Source organism: Agelaius phoeniceus, chromosome 27 (genome assembly GCF_051311805.1).
Source record: "Agelaius phoeniceus isolate bAgePho1 chromosome 27, bAgePho1.hap1, whole genome shotgun sequence".
NCBI classification, from domain to species: Eukaryota; Metazoa; Chordata; class Aves; order Passeriformes; family Icteridae; genus Agelaius; species Agelaius phoeniceus.
Window position 1 is genome coordinate 2101791 of NC_135291.1, and position 26228 is coordinate 2128018.

Below are 26228 nucleotides of genomic sequence, written 5' to 3' on the forward strand. Positions count from 1 at the left end.
TATGACCATGACACAACCATGGCCATAAGGTGACAAAGAAATGTCCATGAGTATGACCATGACATAACAATGACTGTGAGATGACCATGGCCGTGGGGAATTGTGACCAAGAAATGACCACAACATGACCATGACCATAACATGATCCTGACCATGAGATGACCATGACCATGAGATGATTCTGACCACGACACAATCGCGGCCGTGAGATGACCATGATACAATTATGGCCATGAGCTGACCATGAGCTGACCATGAGATGACCACGACCCGGCCATGGTCTGGAGCTCCCCAGACCCCGTCACTGCCCTCACCCCCAGGTTCATCCTTTACTGAAATTGTTCATTTCCCATGGAAAAGACGGAAATCTGAGCAGGGCGCAGCCAATGGAGCGCCGGGAAATCAGGGACGTCACAGGTTGCCAGGCAGAACAGATTTCCCCTACGCGCCCTTGGCGCGGCAGCCAATGGGAAACTGCGTGTTTGGTGACGTCACCGCGCTAATGCAAAAGTGGCGAGCGCGGGGGCTGCCGGGATCGGGGCGGCGGTCGCGGATCGCGATTGATCCCGATTGGCTCCGATCGATCCCGACTGATCCCCATCGATTCCCATCGATCCCCATCGGCTCCCATCGATCCGCGGCCCTTCCCCGCCGCGATGTTCTTCACCTGCGGCCCCAACGAGGCCATGGTGGTGTCGGGTGAGTTCGGGGGGCCCGGGGGCTCCTGGTGACCCTCAGAATTCCTGGGAACCCCGAAATCCCCTCAGAATTTCCCGGGAACCCCCAGAATTCCCCCCAAAAACCCTTCCAGGACCCCCGCCCGCGCCCTTCAATCTCCTGGGAATCCCCGGAACTCCCCAAAAACTCCTGGGACCCCCCAGAATCTCTCCCCTCAAAATCTCCTGGGAACCCCCAAAATCCTCCCAAAACCCTCCAAGGAACCCCCAGAATTATCCCCAAAACTCGTGGGAACCCCCCCCCCCCCCGGACCCCCAAACTCACCCTGGGACTCATTGGACCGGACCCGTCCTAAGCCCCCAAACCCCTCCTGGGACCCCTCAAACCCCTCCCCGAGGGTCCCCCCCATCCATTCTGCCCCACCCCGGGACTCCTGGGGACACCCCCCCAAATTTTCCCCCAGATTTTCCCCCCAATTTCCCCCCTCCAAAACCCCTGAGGTCCCCCCTGACCACCCCAACCCCCTCCAAGCCCCTCCTGGGACCCCCCCCAAAACCCGTTCCGGGGATTCCTGAGGGTGTCTCCGTGTTCCCCCGAGGTTTTGGGGTCCCCTCGGGGTTTAGGGTCCCCCCCAGCTCTCGGTGCCCCCCAGGTTTCTGCCGCAGCCCCCCGGTGATGGTGGCCGGGGGCCGGGTGTTGGTGATCCCGTGCCTGCAGCAGATCCAGCGGTGAGGAGGGGCCCGGGGGGGTTTTTTGGGGTTCGGGGTGGGGGGGGTTCCCCAGAGATTTGGGGTGATCTCCCCGGCCTCCCCAGGATCTCCCTGAACACGCTGACGCTGCCCGTGCGCAGTGAGAAGGTTTACACCCGCCACGGGGTGCCCATCTCCGTCACCGGCATCGCACAGGTACCCCTGGAACGACCCGAAAACACCCCGAAAATACCCCAAAAATGCCCTCATGGACCCCAGAAAATCCCCCATCAGAACTGCCAAAAATCCCCAAAAGTCCCCCAAAATCCCCTCCTAGACCCCCAAAACAGCACAACCCCCCCCCTCAAAAATCCCCCCCCCCAGAAAACACCCCCCCAGGAATCCCCCCAGGAATCCCCCCAGAATTGCTTTCTGTGCCCCCAAAAATCCCCTCCTGGACTGCCAAAAATATCCTAAAAATCCCCCCAAAATCCCCTCTTTGGCTCCCGAAAATCCTCCCTCAGAATCCCCCAAAAGTCCCTTCCTTGACCCCCAAAACCCCCTAAAAAATCTCCCATCAAAGCCCCAGAAATCCCCTCCTGGACACCCCAAAATCCCCCCTCGGAATCCCCAAAAATACACTCATGATCCCCCAAAATCCTTCCCGGGATCCCCAAAATGCCCCTCGGTACCTGCAGCCCTCCCCAGACCCCAACACCCCACTGGGACCCCAACAACCCCATTCAGAGCCCCCAAAAATCCACTCAGAACCCCCAAAATCTCTTTGGGAACCCTCAAAATTCCCCTCTGGAACCCCCAAAATTCCTCTGGGACCCCCCAAATCCCCCAAAACCCCCAAATATCTCACGCGGGTACCCCCAAAACCCCCTCGAGACCCCCAAACCGACACTCTGAAACCCCGAAATCTCCTTAGAACCTCCCAAAAATCATCCGGGACCCCCAATTATCCCCCAGGACCCCCCAAAACCCCCCCGGGGCTCCCCTGCCCGAACCAGCCGGGGTGGCATGGCCCTTTTAAGTGAGGTTGTTGTGGGGCCCACCTAAGGGCATTCTTAAAGCGGCGATGGTAGCGGGAAGCGCAAAACAAATCGGGGAGGAAGGATTTAAAGGGGGTTTGGCGTGGTGGGGCCCACCGGAAACACTTGCAGGAGTTAAAAACGCTCCCAGAAAGGGCATTTAGGGGTGAGGAATCCCTTGAAAGGAGCTCGAAGTTTTGGGGATCCCCAAACCCCTGGGATTAGAGGGGGAATCCTCCTTAAAAGAGGCTTGGAGTGGTGGGGACCCAAAAATTCCTTAAGAGGAGGAAAAACCCTTTAAAAATCCTTTAAAAGCATTTAAACTCCCTTTAAAGCCTTTATCAAAACTGTTAAAAATAAAAAAGGTTTGTGATGGGGCAGCCTTCCTAAACCCTTCTTAAAGGGGTCAAAGTCCAATCCTTAAAGTGGTTCTGGGTGGTGGGGACACCAAAATCCCACTGGAGGGTCTTGACCTCCCTTAAAAGGAGTTTTTGGTGTTGAGGCCCTCTTTAAGAGGGGTAACACCTCCCCAGAAATGGGCTGGGATTGGTGTGGATCCCCAAGCCCCCTCCAAGTGGATTATACTCACAAAGGGCGCTACCCTGGTGGTCCCCACCCTATCAATCAAACTTCAAAAGGCAATGCCACACCTACCCCTGAAAGGGGCCATGCCAATTTTGGTGGGTCCCAGGGGTGGCTGGGGGGGTCCCAGGTGATCCCAGCTCCCCCACAGGTGAAGATCCAGGGGCAGAACAAGGAGATGCTGGCAGCTGCCTGCCAGATGTTCCTGGGCAAGTCGGAGAGCGAGATTGGCCAGATCGCCCTGGAGACGCTGGAGGGCCACCAGCGCGCCATCATGGCCCACATGACTGTGGAGGTGGGGCTGGAGGAAGCCACGCCCCTCCCAGGACAGAAACACCTATTTGGGATCCAACCAATGCCCCCCATTTGGGATGGGCCATGGCCCCTTTAAGAAATCCCAGATCTCAGAAGCCACGCCCCCATTGTCCCAACCTGGATTGACTCACCCCCTCAGGGGGAAGTTGCCATCTCCCCTTGGGCTGGGATGTGGCTCTTTAAGAGACTTCTCCCCCATCTGACCCATAAGCTCCACCCCTTGAAAGCCCCCACCCCTGGAGTAGGCCACACCCCCTGTAAAGCCACACCCACAATATGTCACCCTTTTGCTAAAGCCCTGCCCAGCAGCACAAGATCCTCCTTCCCTCTAAAGCCATGCCCACTCCTGCCTCACGCCTCCCTAAGCCCCGCCTCCCTTCTTGACCCTGCCCCAGTATAAGCCCCACCCTCTCTCAAAGCCACACCCACCAGACTCCACCCCATGACTCGAGCCATGCCCCTGCATCAAGTCATGTCCCTGCCTTAATCGTGTCCTCACCCCTCAATTTAGGTCACACTCACTTTGCTCAAGCCACCTCCCACCTTAATCCTGATCTCTTTCTGCTTAAGCCACACCCGCAGAACCAAACCACGCCCCTAAGATCAAAGCCACACCCCCAGATAGCACTTCTCCTACCTGGCACCACCCATTGTCTCAAGCCACGCCTCCTGGATAAACCACGCCCACTATCCCTGTGCCTTTTCCCTGCTAAGCCCCACCCCAATAAGCCTGGCCCAATTTAAACTCCACCCCCTTGGGCCCCCCTCCCCCCACTAAGCCCTGGCCCACTAAGCTTCACCCCTGCCCTGCAATGTCCCACCCTACTTGAGCCCCACCCTGCTAAGCCCCACCTACTTGATCCCCTCCCCTCTAAGCTCCACCCCTTTGAGCCCCACTCTGTTGATCCCTGCCTAATTTGAGCCCCACCCTACTAAGCCTTGCCCCTTTTAGCCCCACCCCACTGAGCCCTGCCCAACTTAAACCCCACTCTTGGGCCCTGCCCAGCCAAGCCCCACCCCCATTTGAGCCCCGCCCTGCTAAGCCCCACCCCGGCCCCGCCCAGGAGATCTACAAGGACCGGCAGAAATTCTCGGATCAGGTTTTCCGCGTGGCCTCCTCTGACCTGGTGAACATGGGCATCTCCGTGGTCAGCTACACCCTCAAGGACGTGCACGACGAGCAGGTGATGCACCTGGGCATGGCTGGGGACAGCTGGGGACACATGTGGGGACACCTGGCATACCTGGGGACAGCCAGGATACACCTTGGATACACCTGGGAGCAGCTGGGGAAAGCTGGGACACACCTGGGACACACCTGGGGGGACAGCTGGAGATACCTGGGCACACCTGGGACACACCTGGGACATAACTGAGACACTCAGGACACACCTGGGACACACTTGGAGATGCCCAGGGACAAGATGGGGACACCTGGGATACACCTGGGCACAGCTGGGACAGCTGGGGGAGGCTAATACACACCTGGGATACATCTGGGGGGATGAGGTGACACAGGTGTGACACAGGTGTGACAGGGAGGTGACAGGGGTGTGACATAGGTGATAGGGAGGTGGCACAGGTGTGACAGGTGTGTCTCCGTGCAGGGTTACCTGCACTCCCTTGAGAAGGGCGGCACAGCGCAGGTGCAGGGGTGACACAGATGGGGACTCAGGTGTGACAGGGAAGAGACACAGGTGTGGCATGGGTGACAGGGAGGTGGCACAGGTGTGACAGGTGTGTCCCCGTGCAGGATTACCTGCGCTCCCTCGGGAAGGGCCGCACGGCGCAGGTGCAGCGCGACGCCCGCGTGGGAGAGGCCGAGGCCAAACGCGACGCCGGGATCCGCGTGAGTGACACCGGGGACATTGGGGACACATCTGGAGAAACACCTGGGGGCAGCTGGGTCACCTTCCTGTCAGTCACCCCCCACTATTCCCAGTGCTCTCCAGTGCTCTCCCTGTGGGTCCCAGTTCATCCCAGTGCTCCCAGTACCCCTGACAGTCCCAGTACCCCGTTCCCCAGTGCCCTCCCAGTGCCGTTCATTTCCCATTCCAGTCTGTCCCAGTCCCTCCCAGTGTCCCCAGTACCCCATTCCCCAAACTGCCCCAGTACCCCCAGTACTCTCCCATTACCCCATTAATCCCACTCCAGCACCTCCCAGTTCTTGTCCAGCTCCTCCCAGTACCCTCAGTACCCCAGTCCCTCCCAAGTGCTCCCAGTGCCTTTCTAGTCCCGTTCCAGTTCCTCCCAGTCTCTCCCAGTCCCCCCAGTACCCCCATTCCCCAAGTGCCCCAACACCCCCCGTACACCCAGTGCTCCCAGCACCCCATTCCCCAGTCCTTCCCAGTCCCTCCCAGTCCCTCCCAGTCCCTCCCAGTGCCGCTGTCCCCACAGGAGGCGCGGGCGCGGCAGGAGCAGGTGTCGGCGCAGCTGCTGAGCGAGGAGGCCACGGCGCGAGCCCAGCGCGACTTCCAGGTGGCCCAGGCTGAGTGTGATGGAGCCGTCAGCGCCCGCAGGGCCACGGCTGAGCTGGCCTTCCAGCTGCAGGTGAGGCCACAGCTGGACAGGGAACACAGCTGGGACAGGGAGCAAACACACCTGGGACAGGTAACACCTGGGAGTGTCACAGGGCCATGGCCTATCTGGTGTTTCAGTTACAGGCAACTCACACATCTGGGGATAGGTAGCAAACACACCTGGGGGGGCTGGAATGGGGCCTGGAAGCTCACCTGGAGCACCTGGAACCTTCCAGAACACCTGGAACCTCCAAATGCTGGGGTTTTCTCCCAAATTTGGGTCTCTTGGGTCACCTGAGGACACCCCCAGGCTGCCTGAGCTCCCCCTAGAGATACCTGGCCCCCCCTGCCTGGTGTCATCACATTCCCTGTGATCCATGTTGGGAACACTCCTGGCTGCTTCTCCTTTTGGTTTGGCCTTAATTTTCCTCTGCTTCACCTTCATCCTTTAAAAATACCCCAAACTGGGTTAAATGAAGGAAATTGATTGAATATATCTGCAGTTCCACAATTTCTCAGTTGTTTTAGAGGGAATTTAGGATTTAGGGGGTCGTTCTGTGTGGAATGCTGCTGTTGCTAAGAGGCAGGAATTTGATCTCACCCTTCTTGTGTTGCTAAGAACTCCTCCCCTGACCCAAACCCCAACTCCACCCTTTGGGATACCCTATAAAAACTCCATGGCCCTGCCTTTGCCCTGTCTTTGGGGGGTAAGAAATGGATTCTCCAAAGGATCAGCCCTTTTCTCACTGGATTCCAAAGGATCAGCCTCATTCTCTACTGGATTCCCAGAGGATTCTGACTCTGTCACATTTTTTTTTGTTTGTACTAATGCGTTTGAATTTTTAATTTTTCCTAATAAAGAACTGTTATTTCTACTCCCATATTTTTGCCTGAGAGCCCCTTAATTTCAAACTTAATTATAATTTTTATAGTTGTTTATTCTTATTGATAATAATAATAATAATAATAATAATAATAATAATAATAATAATAATAATGCCCACTCATGCCTATAATAATAATAATAATAATAATAATAATAATAATAATAATAATAATAATAATTTTTTTCAAAGGGAGGGAGATTACATTTTCCATTTCAGTGGAGGCTCCTGAAATGAGGAGACACCCCCAAGGACGGGCCATGTGAAATAGTTCCTGAAATATGTAAATGAGTTTATGGATATGCATGAGGGTCTATGAATATGCAACAGGCTGATGGAATTAAAACCAGATTAATATAAGGGGTGTCCCTGAAAATAACTGGGGGGTCTTGGTGGCCATAACAACCTTTGCTCGATGGTCCTTGTCTCCCATGACATCAGCCTGTTGCATATTCATAGACCCTCATGCATATCCATAAACTACTTTTCATATTCCAGGAACAAAATTGGCTTCATCCTGTTTGGGGGTCTCACCCCCCTCCCAGCTCAGTTTTGGGATCCCCTACCCCTCCCAGCTTAATTTGGATGTCCCATTCCCCTCCCAGCTCAATTTTGGGGTCCCACCCCCTCTTTTCCCCACTCTCCCTCCCCTTTCCGATCCTTCCCCCAGTCCCCTCCCCCGTGTTTGTTTTTGGGGGCTCCAGGCCCCTTCTGCTCCGTTTTGGGGTCCCGACCCCGTTTTGCATTAATTTGGGGTCTCCAGCCCATCCCCAGGGTCACCTTCCCCCCCTCCCCAAATTGCGCTGCTGGCAACTGATGAGTCATCAGCGAGACACGCTCTGATTGGCTGGAAATTACCCCGTGCGGTCTGTGAGTACAGCAGTGAGAGGCCTTGACTGATCTTGGCAACTGATGAGTCAGAGTCGCGCCGGGCGCTGATTGGCTGAAAATCGCTGAGCAGGGCCTGTGCTCTGAGTTTCTGCCCAGCAAGTGGATTGTCATCAGTGCCGCGCGTTCTGATTGGTCGGGATCTGCTTTGGGGTGGGGACGGGAGGAACTGGGGTTACTTGGGGTTTCTTTGGGATTATTTAGTGATTGTTTGGGGTTTATTTCGGGTTGTTTATGGATTATGTGGGGTTTATCTTCGGTTTTACTTCGTTCATTTCTGTTTATTTGGGGTTATTTGGGTTAGTTTGGGCTTATTTGGGTTTATTTGGAATTATTTGAGGTTCTTTGGGTTTATCTTGGTGTATATGGCATTTTTTTAGGTGTAATTGAAATAATTTAGGGTTTTATGGGTTTAATTTAGGGGTTTTTTGGTTTTTTGTGGTTATTTGGATTTATTCAGGGTTTTCTGGGGGACTTTTGGGTATTGTTTGGGTTTTTTTGGGGTTATTTGGTGTTTATTTCGAGTGTTTTGGGGTTATTTGGGTTATTTGGGGTCATGTGGAGTCAAAAATTCCGGGAATGTTTCTCCTGCAAAAATATGGGAATTTTTCCTTAAAAATCTGAGAGTTTTTCTCCCAAAAACTGGAAACGTTCCCTTAATAATCCCGGACTTTTCCCAGCCAACAGTGGCGCGCCCCGCCCCAAACCATCCAATCACCGCGGGTCTCCCCTCAGGAAGAGCGGCCTCCCCGTGCGCCGATCCAACCAATCACCGCAGGTCTCCCCTCAGCTACTGCCGCCTCTCTGGAGCCGAACCAACCAATCACCGCGCGCCTCCCCTCAGCAAAGCCCGCCTCCCCGCCCCTCTCCTGTCAATCACCGTGCCCTCTACGAAACCAACCAATTACCGGGCGTCTCCCCTCACCCACTTCCGCCCTCCCCGCGCCGCTCCAGCCAATCAGAGCCGAGCCCGAAGCGGCGCCCCCTGACCCCGGGGCCGGGCATGGAGCGGGCGCCCCCTCCCCCTTCACCGCCCCCCGGGACCCCCTCAGGGACGCCCGGGAGCCGCCCCGGGCTCGGGCGGGTCCTGCGGGAGGCGCTGGAGAGAGCGGGGGAGGCGCTGGGAGAGGACAGGGGGCTCCGGGAGCTGCTGAGGAGGCGCAGGAACAGGTAAGGGGTCCTGGAGGGGTCGTGAGGGGAATTTGGGGAGGGGTCTTGAGGATGTTTGGGGGGGATTTGGGGAGGGTCTGGGGGGAACTTGAGGGGGTTTTAACGGGATCTGGGGGTGCTGGGGGGGCTTTGGGGGGGAATTTGGGGAGGGGTCCTCGGGGGGTGTCACGATCCGTCCTAACAGACGGGTTTCGTGATGGTTCGTGGATTTGATCTCAGGGTGCAAAAAGAACCGACACAGTACAAGGGGGTTTGCAATGATAATCGAAACAAATGCACCTTTATTGAATGACCACAGCAAAATGTGATAGAAGGATTAAGGGAGAGAAAAAGACAGAGGAAGAGAGACACAAAAAGAGAGAGAGAGAAAGAGGGGGATAGAGCTACCAAACGTAGAGACGAAGTCCTTTGGTCCAGTCCAGTCGAGGATCCGCCTGTTACGTCGGGGAGATCTCCAAGTCTCTGGCTAACTCAGAGGTTTTTATTATGATAACTCTATTGGAAATTGCTGGGGAGGGGGAAACAGATACAATAAGGAATAGATGTAACAGGTAGTCCATGTTCTCAGCAGCAAACGAGAGCCATTGTGTTCTTGGTCCAGCGGTCACAACCTGCAGGCAAACATCTCGCTTTGGTCAGCTTGCCTCCCCCACACGCCTGCCCCGGGCTGGGGGTTTCAGTCCCAGTCCTTGGAAGGAGCAGAGGGGCCTTTTCACATGGGGGTTTCGTGTCTCAGTCCTTGATGGAGAGGCTCCTTACATCTCAGTCTGTCTGTCACGGTGGTTGTAAAAGAGGTGAGGGTCTTCTGTGGGGGGACCACCCAGAACTCAGGAGAAGTCCAGCCAGGCCGAGAGGTGGGACAGCTCCCAAGGCTGTTGTTGCAAAAAGGGCACGGTGCTTCCTTCTTCTTCTCATTGGGCTCAGTGTAGCACACAGCAAACAACACCTGTGAAAACAATGGCTTGGCAACGCTCTCAGGTCTCAGGCACATGACTTTCTCCTTTGGAGCCAGAGATTTAAGACAGGGGGGGGTCTTCTCTTCAGTGGTCCCCCAGTGACGATCGTGAGGCAGATGAGGGAAATTCGGACAGACTCTGACACGACCCCGTGACTCACGATTGTCTTGAAGGGATCTTCATCAGCAGAACTCTGGAGTGTCGCTGGTGGGTCTGCAGAACTCACCGTATGTTGGTAGTATAACCCGGAAAAATAGGGACAACAGAAAGAGAGGAAAAGAGAGAGAGAGAAGGAAAAGAAAGGATAGGAAAAGGAGGGGAAAAAGGGACACCATAAACAAACATAATTAATATTGATAATCATAGCAATTTTCACAAATGGTTGATTAATTAAACAATATTACTTTTATAACAATTTTCAAATGGTTAAAACAAGTCACAAATAATCAAAAGCAAAAGCAATAAACAAATCATAATATAAGCATTAACTTTAAAAAATGATTTTCTAAAAAAATTCACTAAAAATGGAAAGTAATTCCCACAAAATCATAAATGGAAATTAGGATTATTCCAAAACACATATGCTTATTCATAATTGCCTTGTGTCACTGTCTTGGGGATGTTCACAGTGCACAGGACATCAGCCAAGTTGTGTGCATGAACTATAGACATCAATCTTGTCAGCTGTTTCATGCTCCAATTCATAACAAATGGGACTGCTGATAAAATAAAACCCAGCAGAATTGGTATCAAAAGGATAACAATGGGATGACACAGACTGCTCAGGACACCCGTGGCAGTAGGAGACCACCTAAAAGAGTATCCCACCCCCTGTGCTCGGCATCTTTCTCCACCCTTTCCATGACACGGGGTATCTGTCTCACATTGTGATGAACAGTCACCAGGGCTTTCTGTGCGTTTTTCTCAATCTTCTCAAGGATTTCAACTAAGTCTCGATGGAGCAGCAGTTGTCTTACCAAAGTGAGATCCATCCCAATAGGAGTAGGCATCAGTTTGTGAATCAGTGTGTAGTTGGATTGCAATGGGTAGTGAGAGGTAACTGGAGCTTCATAAGAGAAATCCCATCCTGTAATCTTGGTAAAGTTACAAGCACAAAAATTTGAATGATTTTTGGTATCTACTACAACATTCTCTACGAATACAAAATGACAAGCAGGTCTGAAGCATGCACATCCATTGCCTATATATATAAGGACTGTTTCAGAAGTCTCATTAGGCTGAATTTCAAAATGACAGATATTTTGCTCTGTGTCTAAACAAATGTCTTGAGCTATGACTGCATTGCTTTCACAGATGAGCCCTTGTTGTTCTCAGACAAGACAAGATTCTAAATGAACATTTTGCCATTTCTCACCAATTTGACGGGCCCATTCCCAATGCTCATAAGGATAGAGAACAGCTCCATCATGATTCAGCCCTAATGCAATCATAGGAAATATCAAACGCACTGAGGCATTACGTATAGTTAACACAAAAGCCATGGCTATGTTTGTAATGGGATTGGAAGTTAAATTCACTAAGTTCCACCAGGATTGAAATTCTCTTTCAAAATCAGTGGCACTGTCCCAAATTATTTTCCAAATTTCAGTAGGAAAAGTGCCTTCTTCACCTTCTCTTATCATTGAGGCAGCAACTGACTGCATCCACAATTATGCCTGGATACAGCTGAGAGCCAAAGAAATGTTGTTTTGTGTAGCACCAAGTGCATCAATTACCAATTTGTGGTCATTTACATTTACCTTTTCCCAATTTGGCAAAATGTTTGATAGCAGCCACTGGTGTGTTCCTAAAACCAATGACTGTAGTGGTTGCTGTAATTTGGTCAAATCTCTAGTTGTCGCAGCCAATTCTATTCATTAATACTTCTGAATCAATACTCTTTAGAATTCCCAATCCTGTTCCCACAACACCGGTTATGTCTCTTAGCGTCCGTCTTTTAAAAGAGTTCCGCTTTTGCAACCAGGTCATCCAACCCTCAAAGGGAGTTTGCAAAAAAGGCGAACAGGCCGGCTGAATTTCTGAGACATTACTTTGCATCAGCAATTTGACTTGTTTAAGAGAACCATGCTGGATTGAACAGTATTTGTTGTTGTCCTGTTTTCCTAATTATATCTGGTCCATTTTCAAAAATTCTTGGGCTAAGCATAAGCGGTGGTTGGGCTGGAGTGGTGGTGGTGTAAATTGTAACCAGTTGGGCTATAGCATTTACTATAAACTTAAAATGTAGGCCCTACAGGCCTACATTTTTTGGACCAAAGACAAACCACTTCTATGGTTTGTGCCAATGTAAAATTGTGCCAACAATCCTGTAAGCTTGGGTGCGTACAAACCTTTTCATGCTTATTTGTTTGATCTGTCAAAACACCGATTGAGGTTGCGTTACTATGGGTAGTTCTGTTAATCATTCAGCATCCCATACTAATTTTTTTCCCCACTATCCCTTGAAGCTGCCAGGTTTTTTGGTTTTCCCATTCCTGCCTAGTGTATATCTGATTTTCATGCATAATGACAGCTGATAGGTTTAAATCCTTCACATTTCCTGTGGATCTGGAAAAATGAACAAAAGCCTGGGACCAAGGCCATTCAGTATCAAGTTGACTAAGGGTACTCTCAGTCCTTTCTACCTACTGGGGTGTGACTACTGTACTCAGTGTGGGCTTTGTTATAGCATTTATCTTAAGTTTGTAAACCAGGCCTTTTAAAATTAATGGATTTGTCAAGTTATTTTGCCAACGGCGTGTCACATAAGTTGGTTTGGCTAAAGTAAAATTATGCCAGCAGTCAGTTGATTCATTTCTACAATCCTTTGTAATTGCATTGTTGGTTCTGGGGCCTAAAGTGTAGTTACCAACGTACTCCTGCCGGCAGCACAGAGTGAGGGGAATTTGTTTGGTACACTCCCACTTTATCGTAGGACACAGTTCTGTTGTAGGGATGTGCAAATAGTTTTTTCCATCTGGTTCTAAAAAATTTCCAGCACCTGCAATGGAGGTGGCTTTCTCATAGAGAGATCCTTCCACTTTTCTGCACGCTACCACAATCGACTCACCAATTGTTCCAGTTAGGGCTCTAGTCCAGTCCTTCTGATCCCATCCCCACTCACCTGGGCGATATATCTCAGAGTCATGCAGCACTATAGGCTCTAGGTTCAGGTGGCGACCCTTGGGATATGGTCCTAGAACATTAGTGTGATGGATGGTAGCTTCAGACCACGACCACTCAGCAGGATTCTGTCCACGGAATTGTGGTAGGATGCAGAAAAGTATCACCAGTGTTATCATGGTTCAGATGATCCTCATGTCCCTCAGGGTTCTTCTGTAAAAGTAAACACAACAGAATCCTGCCCCTAAGGGACAGAAAAAGTTAGAATGATGGAATTATCCAGTGTGTATTTATCCGATGCTCTCTCCCTAGAGCATCAGAGGCTACCCATGCATGTTTATTCAGAGGGGTTTTTAGCACTAGTGGTAGTTCCCCTACAGTAGGGAAGTCCACCAGAACAGGTTGTCCAGGGTAATATGCTGGAATCTTGAAATCATCTGGTCTCCCTAGAGAGGCAATTATGCTTGGAGCTATGGGGCAAAAAACAGTGATTTTGGGACACCCATTTACCCCCCCCATCTGTCATTCACACTTTTCACAGCTTCCCATAACCGAACATCCCAATTTCCCTCCTCTGGTTTCAAAAGTCATTCCAAAAGACCATTGGTCTTTTCCACGATCCCGTTAGCTTGAAGGTAGTAAGGGGTGTGAAAAGTCCATTTAATTCCTTCATTTTTTGCCTAATCCTGTACAATTCTAGCAGTGAAGTGGGACCCATTATCAGATTGAATTTCCTGTGGTTTTGGGAAAATTCCAAACCATCCCTGCAATGCTTTTACAGTATTATCTCCTGTAGGTCTTTTAAAAGCATTGGCCTGGACCATCCCAGATACAATTTCTCCTCCTACCAGCACAAAGTGTTTAACTCCTGACTTCTTAAAGGGGCTGATATAGTCTACCTGCCACGCGTCCCATAAGCCTTTACCCTTTCTGAAATGCAGAGGGTCATCTTCCAAAGGATGTCTCTCCAGTCTCCAGTCTGCGATTGCTCACAGGTTGATACGCATGTTTTACACCTTTCCTTGGTGACAGGCCAACGCTGGGCCAGAGCTTCCTTGTACAAATCTTTCACACCTGTGTGCTGTCTTTTTACATGCAGCCATTCTAATAGTTGATCCCAGTCCTCTGTAATTTGTTCCTTTTCAGGGGACTTAGTCTTGCTAAATCATCAGCTTTATTGTTCCACTCTCCTGCTGGATTTCCATCTGTCTGATGAAAGGCTGCTCACCCTAACAAAGTTCCCTTGGCTTGTGATGTTCAAAATTTCTTGCCACTTTTCCTTTTGCCATACTGGAATTCTGTTAACTTCCCAATCATTTTGCTGCCAAAAAGGAAGCCACTCAGTACATCCTTTATACACAGCATAGGAGTCCGTGTAGATGCAGACAGGAGAGGTATTCTGTACCTCATGTTGGAAAGCTCTCCAAACAGCTCTCAGCTCCCCAACCTGAGCACTGCCTTCTCCCTCGGTAATGATTCGTTCACCAGAGGAAATGTGGAGGGCTGCTGCCCTGTATCTCCACACCTTCCCCTCCTGTTTAGCAGAGGCATCAGGGAACCAAGAATTTGCTGATCGTTTGGTGGAGAAAGGAGGGGATGTTTTAATTACAGAGGCAGGTTTGTCATGGCTGCTGCCCAAATTCTCAGTTTCTTGGATCGCTAAATTTTTTACAGCTCCTTCTGTTATTGAGAAAATGTTACAGTAATGTTCAATCTGAGCATACCAGTTTGCAGCTGAGGCCCTTTGGGCCACCCTGTCGGCGGGGGTGGGGTGGGGGGTCCCAGTAGTGACTGTCTTAATAACTTTGAAAGGGCCTCTCAAGACAACTGGTTGTTGTTGTGCAATTTTTCCCACTTCTATGAGAGCTAAGCTAACCACAAACAATCCTTTTTCCCAGGTAGTGTATCTTTTCTCAGCATCTTTGAAACCACAGGAATAGAAACCAACAGGACTTGTTGGACCCTCAGGACCCTGCTGCCGTAGCTGTACTGACAGCCCTGAGGAGGCAAATCCCCATTCCAGCTGAAAGGGATCTGTGGGATGGACAGGGTCCAGTGCTTGGTGAGCTGTTGCTTCAAAAATCAGCAATTGCAATGCTTCCTCCTGAGAAGGAGTCCAATCCCATTTCACCCCATTTGCTCCGCAAGTCATAAAGGGGCCTGGCAATTATTGAAAGATCTGGAATGTGTTTTCTCCAGAACACTAATAATCCTAGAGCTTGCAGGGGATCTTTCCTGGATTCAGGCATTTTGATCTGATCTAAAGAGGTTAGGATATCAGGTGGAATACATGTCATACCTCCTTTCCAGCAAATTCCCAAAAACTTCACTTCCTGAGAAGACTTCTGAATTTTCTCTGGGGGCATCTGCAAATCAAGACTTTCTAAGTGAGAGATTATTTTCTGCTGATGTTTCCCTACTACCTCTATTTCACACACCCCCCCCCCCCCCCCCCCCCACCCCAGAATGTCATCAATGTATTGATAAACAGCTACAGGATCAGGTTTGGGTGTTTTTTCTAATTCCTGGGCTAAAGTAGGGTGGGCCAAAGTGGGGGAGTGTTTGTAGCCTTGGGGAAGCCTAGTGAAAGTGTATTGCTGTCCTTTCCATGTGAAGGAAAAACGGTCCATATCTTCTGGCTGTATGGGTATCATAAAAAACATGTCTTTGACATCTATAGTTGCCATGACTGAGTGAGCTTTTTCTTGAATTGATGCCATTAATTCAGCCAAATTTGGGACTGCTGCTGTAAGAGGGTCTGTGTTGGCATTAAGCCTGCAGAAGTCTACTGTCAGCCTCCACTTCTCATTGGGTTTCCAAACTGGCCACACTGGCAAGTTGAAAAGAGAATGGGTATTCACTATTACTCCTTTGTCTCACAAGTCCTGTATAACCAGTTGATGCCCTCTTTGGCACCAGAAGGTAGAGGGTATTGTTTTACATGAGTAATTTTGCTAGACAGTGAGGAGGATGCAGCTTGGAGCAGTCTAATGTTAAGACGTGGCACGCCAAATGACCACAGGAATCCCTCAGAATCTTCCCACTGCCTCCCAGCAATAACATCCATCCCTAATAAATTGTTTGGAATATCCCCAATTTTGACAACTAATTGATTCTCCTCTCCATGGAGCGTGAGTTTTACTAAAAACTCCACATTCATAGATTCTGTAGTTCCTAGGGCATTTAAAGCACATCATTGTTTCTTTGTTGGAACAATTCTACACTTCTGGGCATCCTTTTTGTTAGTGCAGAGATTTGTGCCCCAGTGGCAATCAGAAAGGTTACAAGTGCCTGTTTGAGGCCTGTGATAGCTGTGATCAGTATATCTCCTGATTTATGTTTAGTGAGCATTCTCAGATCCATCCATGCTCCAGCCCTTTGCTCACCTATAAGGGATGGAGAGCCTAGTTTCTCTGGTTCTGTGTTTGCTTTGGCTCACATCCTAAATTCTGAGGGAGAGGCTGGGAGAGGGTTTCTTTTGGCTCACTGGCTGGATTCTGAGAAGGGAGGGGTGCACTGGGTTGAACTGATAAATTCGGTTTCTGATAGTGCCAATTAGTTATTATTTTCTGTAATTTATCAAGGGGCAAACCATCCATCACCTCTCTGGGGACCCCCCTTTTAACTTCCAACAACCACCAACGTTGGCAGTTAGAGATCTGTTTTCCCTTCCCTAAATTTTCACCGTGAGGAGCCCTGACAAACCAAACACCATTTGTTTTTTCTGATTTCTCCTCCAGGGTTTTTACAGGTCCATCTCATCTACTGTAATTAATCAAATCTACTGCAACCTCGCTCCATGTCCAAACTTTATGGCTACTGGCAGGTGAATCAGATTGAGAAGCTGGGGGCTGTGAGGGGATGGAGTATGGAGTGAAACCAGGATCAGTAGATCCAGTTTGGTCAGTGGGGTTACCAAGGAATCTATCTAGTCTCTTTATGGGACCCAAGGCCATTATGGTTTTCTGTAAAATAATTGCTGTAGGTTTAGGAAGCCCTCAAATTAAAGGAGTCATAATTTCAGGCTTTACAGGTAATTGCACTGGTGACTGAAAACCAGGAATCAACCTTTTTCATGAATCATTTGCAGGCAGGTGGCTTTGTGGGCGCCTTCCAAAAGCTGGTCGGGGGCACTGACTATAGCTAAAGGGTCTCCCCTTTCCAAAGGATTAATTCCCCTGGCCCAGAAAGGCACACATTGTGTCAGGGACCACGTGTCACGCTTATCTCCTGTTGTTAAGAAAACTCCATGTCCCCAGTACCCACTGGCCTCCTGTTCAGTTAATTTAATTTGATCTCCACCAGTGAGGGACACTTGGAAGACATATTCTGTCTCCGATTCTTGTGGGAGGCGCCCAAATTCTTTCTTCAGCTTAGCCAATTTGGTAGTGCTGAATGGTATTTGTTTAGTTGTGATATGTGGTTCAAAATCTTCATAATTAATATAATTATATTCTGTTTTAACCAGGGGTCTCAAATGAGGGCAGCAGTTTTCTCCACAGTTTTTTTACTGCTTCTAGTTCCTTATGGGGATAAATCTGTTTAATGTGAGGAGTTTCTTTTCCTCTGCCTGTGTTGAGGAATCAGCATTCAGTGAATTCTTAACATGTTCCTCTCTAAGGGCAGCTCATAACAGATGGATCTCATTTCTTTCTTCATTTAATTGTTTTTGCCAAATTTCAACTAGGTTTTGAAGGGTGTGGGAACTCAGCACATCGTTCCCGATGTCCAGAGATGCCAGGAGAACCCTTGGGGGTCTCGGAAATCCTGGAATGTTGCCAAGAGTGTTTGGTGGCTTGATTTTGATCCATCCACAGAAGTGACAAGAGTTTGAGGACATGAGAGTCACTTTAGAGTGAAGGGTGTAAAAGAGACACATTTAGAGGGTGAAATATAAACTTTAAGGTTTTTGGTACAGGGGGGTTATGGAGACAAGATGGAGGGATCAGGGTGTGTCTCGTCCTTCTTTCTTCTTGTCCTCCATCTCCTGTGGTGATGTTGGCACTTGGGGATTGGTTTATGGTGAAAGTGCACTTGCCAACATGGGTGAAAAGTATTGGAAAATAAAGGTAAATATCATGTATGTAGATTTTAGTATAAAAAGACATGACCACCCCGTGGGTGGTCAGAGTGCCCTTGGCTGCCTTGCAGATCAGACCTCTGTTGGGCAGACAGAAAATTCTGTAGATAAGAAACAATAAACAATCTGAAGACCGAAAAGCTGAAGAGTCCAGACTCGTCCTTTGAAGTGCGTGCCACCCAAGAACCACCCTACCTGTGTCTGGGCAGAGACAGACAGCCGAACCCGACAGAAGGGAGTCCATTATAGCTTTTTCCTCACTTCTTCACTTTAAGAGAGTTTTTATAGCTGCTGTGAGACAAGCTCCCAAAACTGAGCAGAGAATAGTTTTATTTTTGCCCAGTTTGACTTTTGTTTCATGTTGTAAGGAACATACTCTATCAATAACATTTTCCAAATTAAATCAGTTACTTTGTGCCCGTTCTTCTCCTCCGGGAGAAGGTTTGGCATTGCGTTTGGCTAGCAGAGCATAAAATTCAGCTTTAACTTTTGTGCTGAGGTTTTCCGTCATTTTGTGAAGGGACCAAAACCATGACAGGGAGGTGTAGACTTAAGGTACACAATCACACAGCATCTGCTGTGTTTCCCTTGCTTCCCTGGGTGGGTGAAGAGACTAAATGTGCCTGGGAGGTTCTACTCAGTTACTTCAAGTAGTCCCTTCACTTCCCAGACAGTCCAGATTCACACATACACAAAAACAGTTTCCCTTTTTGCACTAAGAGATCTTTTGTAAAATTCTGAAGGCAGAGCCCTCAATTGAGTATGGGGGTGCTTTTCACCTAGGCATGTGCAGTTTGTGGGAAATTTGAGTCACTCCCTTTCCTTTTTAGACAACCACTCACCCCTTTCAGGGTATCGGGCTCGGTGCGGCTGGAGTGAAACATCCTTCCCCTGTTACAGACTACACACAACCCTGCAAACCCCTCTGTCTGTCAGAATCCTGTCCATGACGGCAATTTAATGTCACGATCCACTCATACAAGTGGGGTTGTGATGGTTCATTAACTGATCTCAGAGTGCAAAAACAACAGAGAGGGGATTTCAGTATTAATCAAAACAAATGCACCTTTTATTGAGTGCCCACAGCAGAAGCAATAGAAGGATTAGAAAGGAGATAAAGGATAGAGGGAGAGAGAAGAAGACAGGGGTGGGAATAGCTACCAATGGAGAGACAAAATCCTCGTGGTCCAGCCAATAGATCCATCTTGTCACGTGGGGGAGAATCTCAAATTCTTTGGTTAACTCAGGGGTCTTTTATAGTCATCCACCAAGGGGAGAACAGATAAAAGACAATGGAGAATAAGTCTATTGAAAATGAGTAAGACAGTCCATGTTCCAAAACAGGACAAATCAATCTCAGCGGTGAGCGAGACCCATTGTTTCAGGATTGGTGTCTATGAGAAACCAGTCTTGGTGCAGCAAACACACCTGCAGGCAACACTTGGCAAACATCCCACTTCAGTCAGGCCAGTGCCCCTGTGTTAGAATTTTAAGGGTCTCAGTCTCAGTCCTTGGGAGGGGGCTTCACTTACAGTGCTTGTGAGGCATATGAGGGATCTTCTATGGGGGGATCACCAGAGTTACCCCAGAAAGTTCATCTGGCCAAGAGGTGGGGAAATTCATGGGCCATTGTGATGAGCATGGATCGTGAAGCAGGTGTAAGTGTACAGAGCAAGCCGCTCCCTGTCAGCCCCTGCTCGAAGCAGTTGTAACGTGGGGGCACAGCAAGCACAGCTGCAAACAATCACTTGGCGAGCATCCACCCCGACCAGGCCAGAACTCCAGCCAGGGTCCTCAGGGTCTTCCTCTCTGTCCTTGTGACGGTCGTGAGGCAAATGAGGGAAACTTCAGACCATCTCTTACAGCAGTTTACTTTATCTCTTCCTCAACAATCCCCCCCTCTGGGAGATATCTTCTGTTATTGGGCCCTTGAGTGTCACTGCATGACTGATGAAAAATTCACCATCCCATTGTGAGATGCTCCGGCCAGAGGGAGGAGCCAAGCATTCCTACCTGGATATAATTTGACATTTGGAAGAAGAGAGACAGCCTTTTCCCACTGGATTCCCAGAGGAGCAGCTTTCTTTTCCACTGCATTCCCAGGGGAAGTCCAGGCCCATCTACGCCACCACTGGAGCTTCAGAGGAAAACTCCACAGGATCACTGCTTCTACAAAACCCCACCTGTCACTCCAGGAGCACTGCAGCCTCCATTTAATAGGACTGCTACCACCACTGTGACCCACAGGGTGTCAGGTCATATTCTGACTCTGCCAGTGGGGTTTTTTTGTTTGTACTATTGCATTTGTATTTTTAATTTTCCTAGTAAAGAACTGTTATTCTTATTCCCATATCTTTGCTCGAGAGCTTTTTAATTTCAAAATTATAATAATTCAGAGGGAGAGGGTTTACATTTTCCATTTCACAGGAAGCTCCTGCCTTCCTTAGCAGACACCTGTCTTCAAACCAAGACAGAATGCCATCCATATAATGTAGGATAATGGCATCTGGGAGAGTCCTTTGGATGGGAGATAGGACAAGGGCCATGTACCACTGGCATATATAGGGGAGTTTTTCTCACTTTGGGGGAGGACTCACCGGTGGTACCGCTTCAGAGGTGCCTGTCTGTTCAGGGAGGGGATGGAAAAGGTGAATCTGGGAGCATCTTGAGGATGGAGGGGGATGTTGAAAAAGCAGTCTTTGATATCAACGACCACCAGTCTCGAGTCACAAGGAAGCAAGGACGGAGAAGGAAGGCTGCAAGGGACCCATGTCCTCAATGACCTCGTTAATTTTACAAAGATCATGGAGGAGCGTCCACCAGTCCTTGCCAGGTGTTTTGAGAACAAAGACAGGGGAGTTCCAAGGGCTGTTGGAAGGTACAATGTGGCCCTTGGAGAGCTGCTCCTCCACTAGAAGCTCAAGGATATGTAATTTCTCTGTTGAGAGGGGCCACTGATGCACCCACGGTGGGGTGTCAGTCTTCCAGGTGATTGTGGGGTGGTGCACTCTGCAGTGGCCCCAAATAGAAATCCCGGGACAGAGGTGGAATATCAAGTCAAGCTCCCCACTGGGACAACAGGTCCCTGGCCCACAGGGTGGTGAGTGCCCTGACTACAAATGGCCTGATGGTGGCAGTTTGGCCCTCCAGTCCCTCTGTTGTGATAATACGCTCGCTCCTCATGGAGATGGCAGCTCCTCCAATCACTGAGGTGACTCCAGTGACAGGAGTCAGCTCCAGGTTCAGGGGCCATTGAGGTTGTGTAATGAGAATAACGTTGGCCCCTGTGTCCACCATCCCTTGTAGGTGGATGTCATTACCTTTATTCAACTGACTGCACTTTATAAGGGGCTTGTCTTGGCCCATGATTTCAACCCAGAATGCCATTGGGTGCTCTGGGATATTGTCTATGCTTAATGGCAATAAAAAGGCTTGGGCAATCACAGTCTCTCTGTGCAGGAAGTGTGGTGGTTTTGTGCAGCAGAAAGTGACTGTGATTTCGTCACTTGGCCCAACAGTTTGCACTTCCACTATAATATGTATTTCATTTGGTCCATGAATACATTACCTATTACCAGCACATCCCTCAGGCCCTCTAGGGGTCCATATTTTCTGGTGGGAATACGATAGAAAGCAGAGTCATCAAATTGTATAGACAAAGCACTCACCAGTTGGTGTCACGTCCTGACCTGAACTTGCTGGAAAGCCTTGGTCACTCTGGTCTGTTGTTCGGAGTATGAAGAGCTCCGCAGGAATTTCCCACGTATTGGACCTCCAGAATAGTGGGGAGGGTACAGTGAAACAGCTTTCCATTTGCTGTCTTCACACGGGGCCACCCTGCAGTCTGTTGGAAGGTTTTTGGCTGATAATGCTGCTGGTGGTGGTGAGGTTACTGGTGATAACAAAACTGAGAACAGTTGTTAGAATGTCTGTTGCAATCCATACAGTGTGATGAATGGCACCTCTTTGGTGGCTGCTGGTCTTTAGGCATTTTGTATTCTGGACAGTCCTTCAAAAAAAAGCCCAATTCCCCACAATTAAAACATTTTGCAGCGTCTTGGGATGTTAAAAAGGCCCTCTCCCTTAGAGATTGCCCTTGCCACAGTGTGTTCAGTGGAAGATAATTTGGTGCAGGCCTCGTCCATCTGGTTGATTGTAGGTTCTGGGTCCAAGGGGAGAGCTCTTAATATTGTTTTGCACTCATTGTTTGCCTTTGCCAAGGCCATTTTATTTAGCACTTCCTTCTTGGCCTCTGGGCCTTCTATTTGTCACTCAAGTGCAACTTTAAGTCTTTCTACAAATTTCATGAAAATTTCACTTGCCCTTGTTTAATGTTAGTGAAGCTCTGTGTATGTAGGGTGTCATCGAGAGTGAGGAGCAGGGATGTCTTTGCAGCAGTGGTGATGTCACCGAGTGCAGCTTCTTGTAAGTCCTTTGCTTGGTCTTGTGGCTTCTGGAAGTCACCTTCTCTTGCCATTTGTTCAAGGGTTAAATTTGGTTTGTTGGCATCTTTTGAGTATGTGTCCGCCAGTGATTTGAGATGCCTTTTTTACTGCCTCTCCCACAGCATGTACTCGACCGGGGTGTGAGACTCTGTCCAAAGTTTCTCTCATCTGCCTCACGATCGTCATTGGGGACCACTGAAGAAAAGACCCTTGTCTGAAGTTTCTGGCCCTGTTGGAGAAAGTTACGTGCCAACGGCTCCGAGACCTGAGCACAGTGCTAAGCTATTGTTCACAGGTGTTGTTTGCTTTATGCTGCACTGAGCCCAATGAAAGAAGAAGGGGGCATCTTGCCTTTTTGCAGCAATAGCCTTGGAAGCTGTCCCACCTCTCAGCCTGGCTGGACTTCTCCTGAGTCTTGGGTGGTCCCCCCACAGAAGACCCTCACCTGTTTTACAACCACCGTGACAGACAGACTGAGATGTAAGGAGCCTCTCCATCAAAGACCGAGACATGAAACCCCCATGTGAAAAGGCCCCTCTGCTCCTTCCAAGGACTGGCACTGAAACCCCCATCCCGGGGCAGGTGTGTGGGGGAGGCAAGCTGACCAAAGCGAGATGTTTGCCTGCAGGTTGTGACCGCTGGACCAAGAAGACAATGGCTCTCGTTTACTGCTGAGAACATGGACTACCTGTTACATCTATTCTTTATTGTATCTGTTTCCCCCCCTCACAATTTTCAATAGAGTTATCATAATAATAACCTCTGAGTTAGCGAGAGATTTCAAGATCTCCCCAGACGTGACCTGGTGAACTCCATCGGCTGGACATCAAAGGACTTGGCTGTTCTATGTTTGGTAGCTATATACCTTCCTTTCTCTTCCTCCCTCTTTTCCTTATTTTTCCCTTTTTTCCCCAATTCCTCCCCAGTGCATTTGGTTATTCAATAAAAGTGCATTTCTTTTGATTATCACTGCAAACCCCCCTGTGCTGTGTCGGTTTTTTGCACCCTGAGATCAAATCCACGAGCAATCACGAAACCCGTTCGTAAGGATGGATTGTGACACAGGGAGAGTAGGCAGTTCATGATATTTTTATTTTCATGCACAACCAAGACACAGGAAGAGAAGGTGGCTTCCAGCACGTTTTTTAAGAAATGCAACCCCCAACCATATTCCTTAGCCACTTTGCAGAGCTCCTTCAATTCCCCATAGGGGATCGGCTCCCAGGAATTGATTGCAGTCACCCTTCTGCTGTGTTTACATATAATTGGCAAGCCCACAATCTTTTTGGCGAGCTCTGAGCCCTCCCAGGTAGCTTCCCTCTGCATCTTGGCCCAGTGATCCTCAGACTCAGGACTGGAATCCGGGTCTGCAGAATCCCTACTCTCATCCTCCGAGGAGGATGGAGGGCACTTGATGACTGCATGGAGCCTCTTGGGGCAGCCAGAATCTGCCTGTTTGTGGGCAGCTGTGGAAGCCAATATGGGCTCCTTCTGGTCGCTGTCATCACCACTTCTGGCTCCAGTGTTGTGGGAATGGGAATGGGAGGGACCATCAGGAGGAGTCAAGAGAGGAAGGGGTAGGGTTGGTGTGCACAATGGGGAGGGGATTCCCGATAGAGAGGGGAAGTCCCAACATGGACACACTTCCTGACACAGAAGGGCGGGGCAGGGTGTGATTACAGGAATAGAGAAAGTGGGAGGAGGGTCAGAGGCATCATTTTTGGCAGGACAGGGAGGTGACAAAATGGCCATTGCCTTTGTGGGGTCAGCACCATTTTGTGGAGAAAGGGCAGAAAAACTTGGAGAGGGAGAAGACAAGATGGTGGGGCTGGCCACATTCCTGGTACCATCTGGGAGAACAACTGGGGGTGGTAGAACTGGGTACATGGGCATTGGTAAGAGGGTTAGGAGAGAGCCCAAGGCAGCATGGCCAGTGCTGCCCTGGAGAGGGGACAGAGGACACTGGGAGATGTCAGGGTGATGGTAGCAACCCTTTGCCTGCTGGCAGGATCCATCTCCCGATCCTCCCTGAGGCAGGGAAGAGGGTTTAGGGATGTGAGGGGAGGAACGGGGAGAAGGGGTGTTAAACTGGGGTCCCGAATGTTTCCCAACATTTTCTACAGACTTAACAATAAGGCCAAAGGATAAAATTTCCCCACTGAAAGATCCCCTTTAACTCGAAGAATGTAGAACCTTTTTTGTATATATGCTCCCAGAACTCGTTAGAACGGATTCCCTCATAACATCAGGAAAATACTTGAACAACCAATGAAGAAAACATTTTAAATCTCCCTTTGAAAAATGAAAATTTTCCCCAACAAGGATTCCTTTAACTTGGGTATAAACTTCCCTGTGTGGGTGGGTCAGTTTGGCTCCCATCCCCACACTTCTTCCCAACATCCAAGAGGAAAAGAAGGCAAAGGAAAGACAAAAAAGGGTGACCCCCAAATATAGTACTCACATGACAGTGGGTCAACAAAACCTCTCCAGGTTGTCTGTCAGCTTCAACCAATCTTCTCGCCTCAAGAAGGTTGCCGGTCGCCTGTGCGATTCCCCCAATAAAACTTAGGAGTCTCCTCTGGGAATTGGCTGCTCTGAACATGGCTTAACTTCAGTAGCCAAAAAGCTACTGAAGACACCTCCAGGAATGCTCCGAACAGGTCCCTGTTCAGGCTGCCAGCTGTCACAAGCCGCAAGCCCGTTGGTGGTGGAGCGAGAGGCAGCGGAGCCGTGACCTTCCAGAAGTGTCTCCAGTAATGAAGCCGCTCGGTGGCACAGGCACACACACACACACACACACACACACACACACACACACACACAATCACTGCAGCACACAATTGTAGAATCACCAACGACAAAGAAAGGGGAAGGGTCTTTTTATGGACGCCAGAGAAGGAGGTTTATTCCAGCCACGCACAAAGGGGTTCAGGGACAAAGACAAAAAGAACAGTGGAGGGTGCGGGTTTAAATACAGGGGACATGGGGGGGCGGAGCAGAGCATCAGGGCCAATGGGCTGAAGGCTCAGGGCAGTACAGAGGGGAGACAAGGGGTGGCAGCCAATAGGGTAAAGAGGGTGGGACACTGAGGCAATATGGGGCCAATGGATAAGCAGGGAAGGGAGAACATTCAAGGACATAAATATAAGGAAAAAGGGAGGGAGAGGCCAACAGTCCAACCAGGGAGGTAGAACTGGGTACATTTGCATATACAGCAATGCATCCTGGAAGAGGGTCTGCTCAGTTGCCCTAAACAGGGGAGATTTCTCCAACTTGGGGTCTGTCTGTCTGTCCAAAGGTCTATAATGGCCTTTGTTCTGTAGGCCCACCGGCCTCCACAGATGCTCAGTGGAAAAAGGGGTTCGAAGCTTTGCTTGTGAAATTTGTGGGACATGCAAACCAGAACATTGCAGCCTTCATGATTGACCACCTGGCCAGAGAAGGAAGCCACTCAGACCCTGTTGGGCAAACCCACATTCCTCGTGAGGCCCTTGAGGGTATTACTGAAGCTGTGCATAGCACATTTTTAAAGTGTGACCCCCCAAAAAGTATTTACTTATGTAAAGCAAGGACTGGTGGAGCCTTATATGCAATTCAATGGCTGCTTGAAACAAGCTCTTAAAAGACAAATTGAGAATGACATTGCCAGAGAGGTGTTGCTTTCAAAATTAGCTGTTGAAAATGCTAATGAGAATTGTAAAAAACTTCTGAAGTCCTTGTCTAAGGAGGAACTCACCCTGCTGTAAATGATAGAGGCATGTAACCACCTGTGTGCCTTCAGCATAGGGCAACCGTTACTAATGAACCTTACTGTGGGGGCTGGTATAGCAAATGCCTTTGTGTGGAAGGGGCCAACAGCGGG

The 26228-nt window shown here is 49.4% G+C and overlaps 1 protein-coding gene and 1 pseudogene across 2 annotated transcripts; one reads left to right on the top strand and one right to left on the bottom strand.

Moving 5' to 3' along the window:
- The first annotated feature begins 516 nt into the window (after positions 1 to 516).
- Positions 517 to 6701, top strand: LOC143695941 (flotillin-1-like). 2 transcript variants are annotated; one of them, XM_077191180.1, is made up of 7 exons: positions 517 to 699; positions 1331 to 1406; positions 1493 to 1583; positions 3138 to 3281; positions 4366 to 4485; positions 5055 to 5150; positions 5699 to 6701. In XM_077191180.1, exons 1-7 carry the CDS (start codon positions 657 to 659, stop codon positions 6116 to 6118), a joined length of 990 nt encoding a protein of 329 aa, XP_077047295.1. In that variant the 5' UTR covers positions 517 to 656; the 3' UTR covers positions 6119 to 6701. The 2 variants fall into 2 exon arrangements, with proteins under 2 accessions (XP_077047295.1, XP_077047296.1); XM_077191181.1 differs by lacking the exon at positions 3138 to 3281.
- Positions 6702 to 14098: 7397 nt separating this feature from the next.
- LOC143695816 (uncharacterized) lies at positions 14099 to 18371 on the bottom strand (annotated as a pseudogene).
- Positions 18372 to 26228: the final 7857 nt, after the last annotated feature.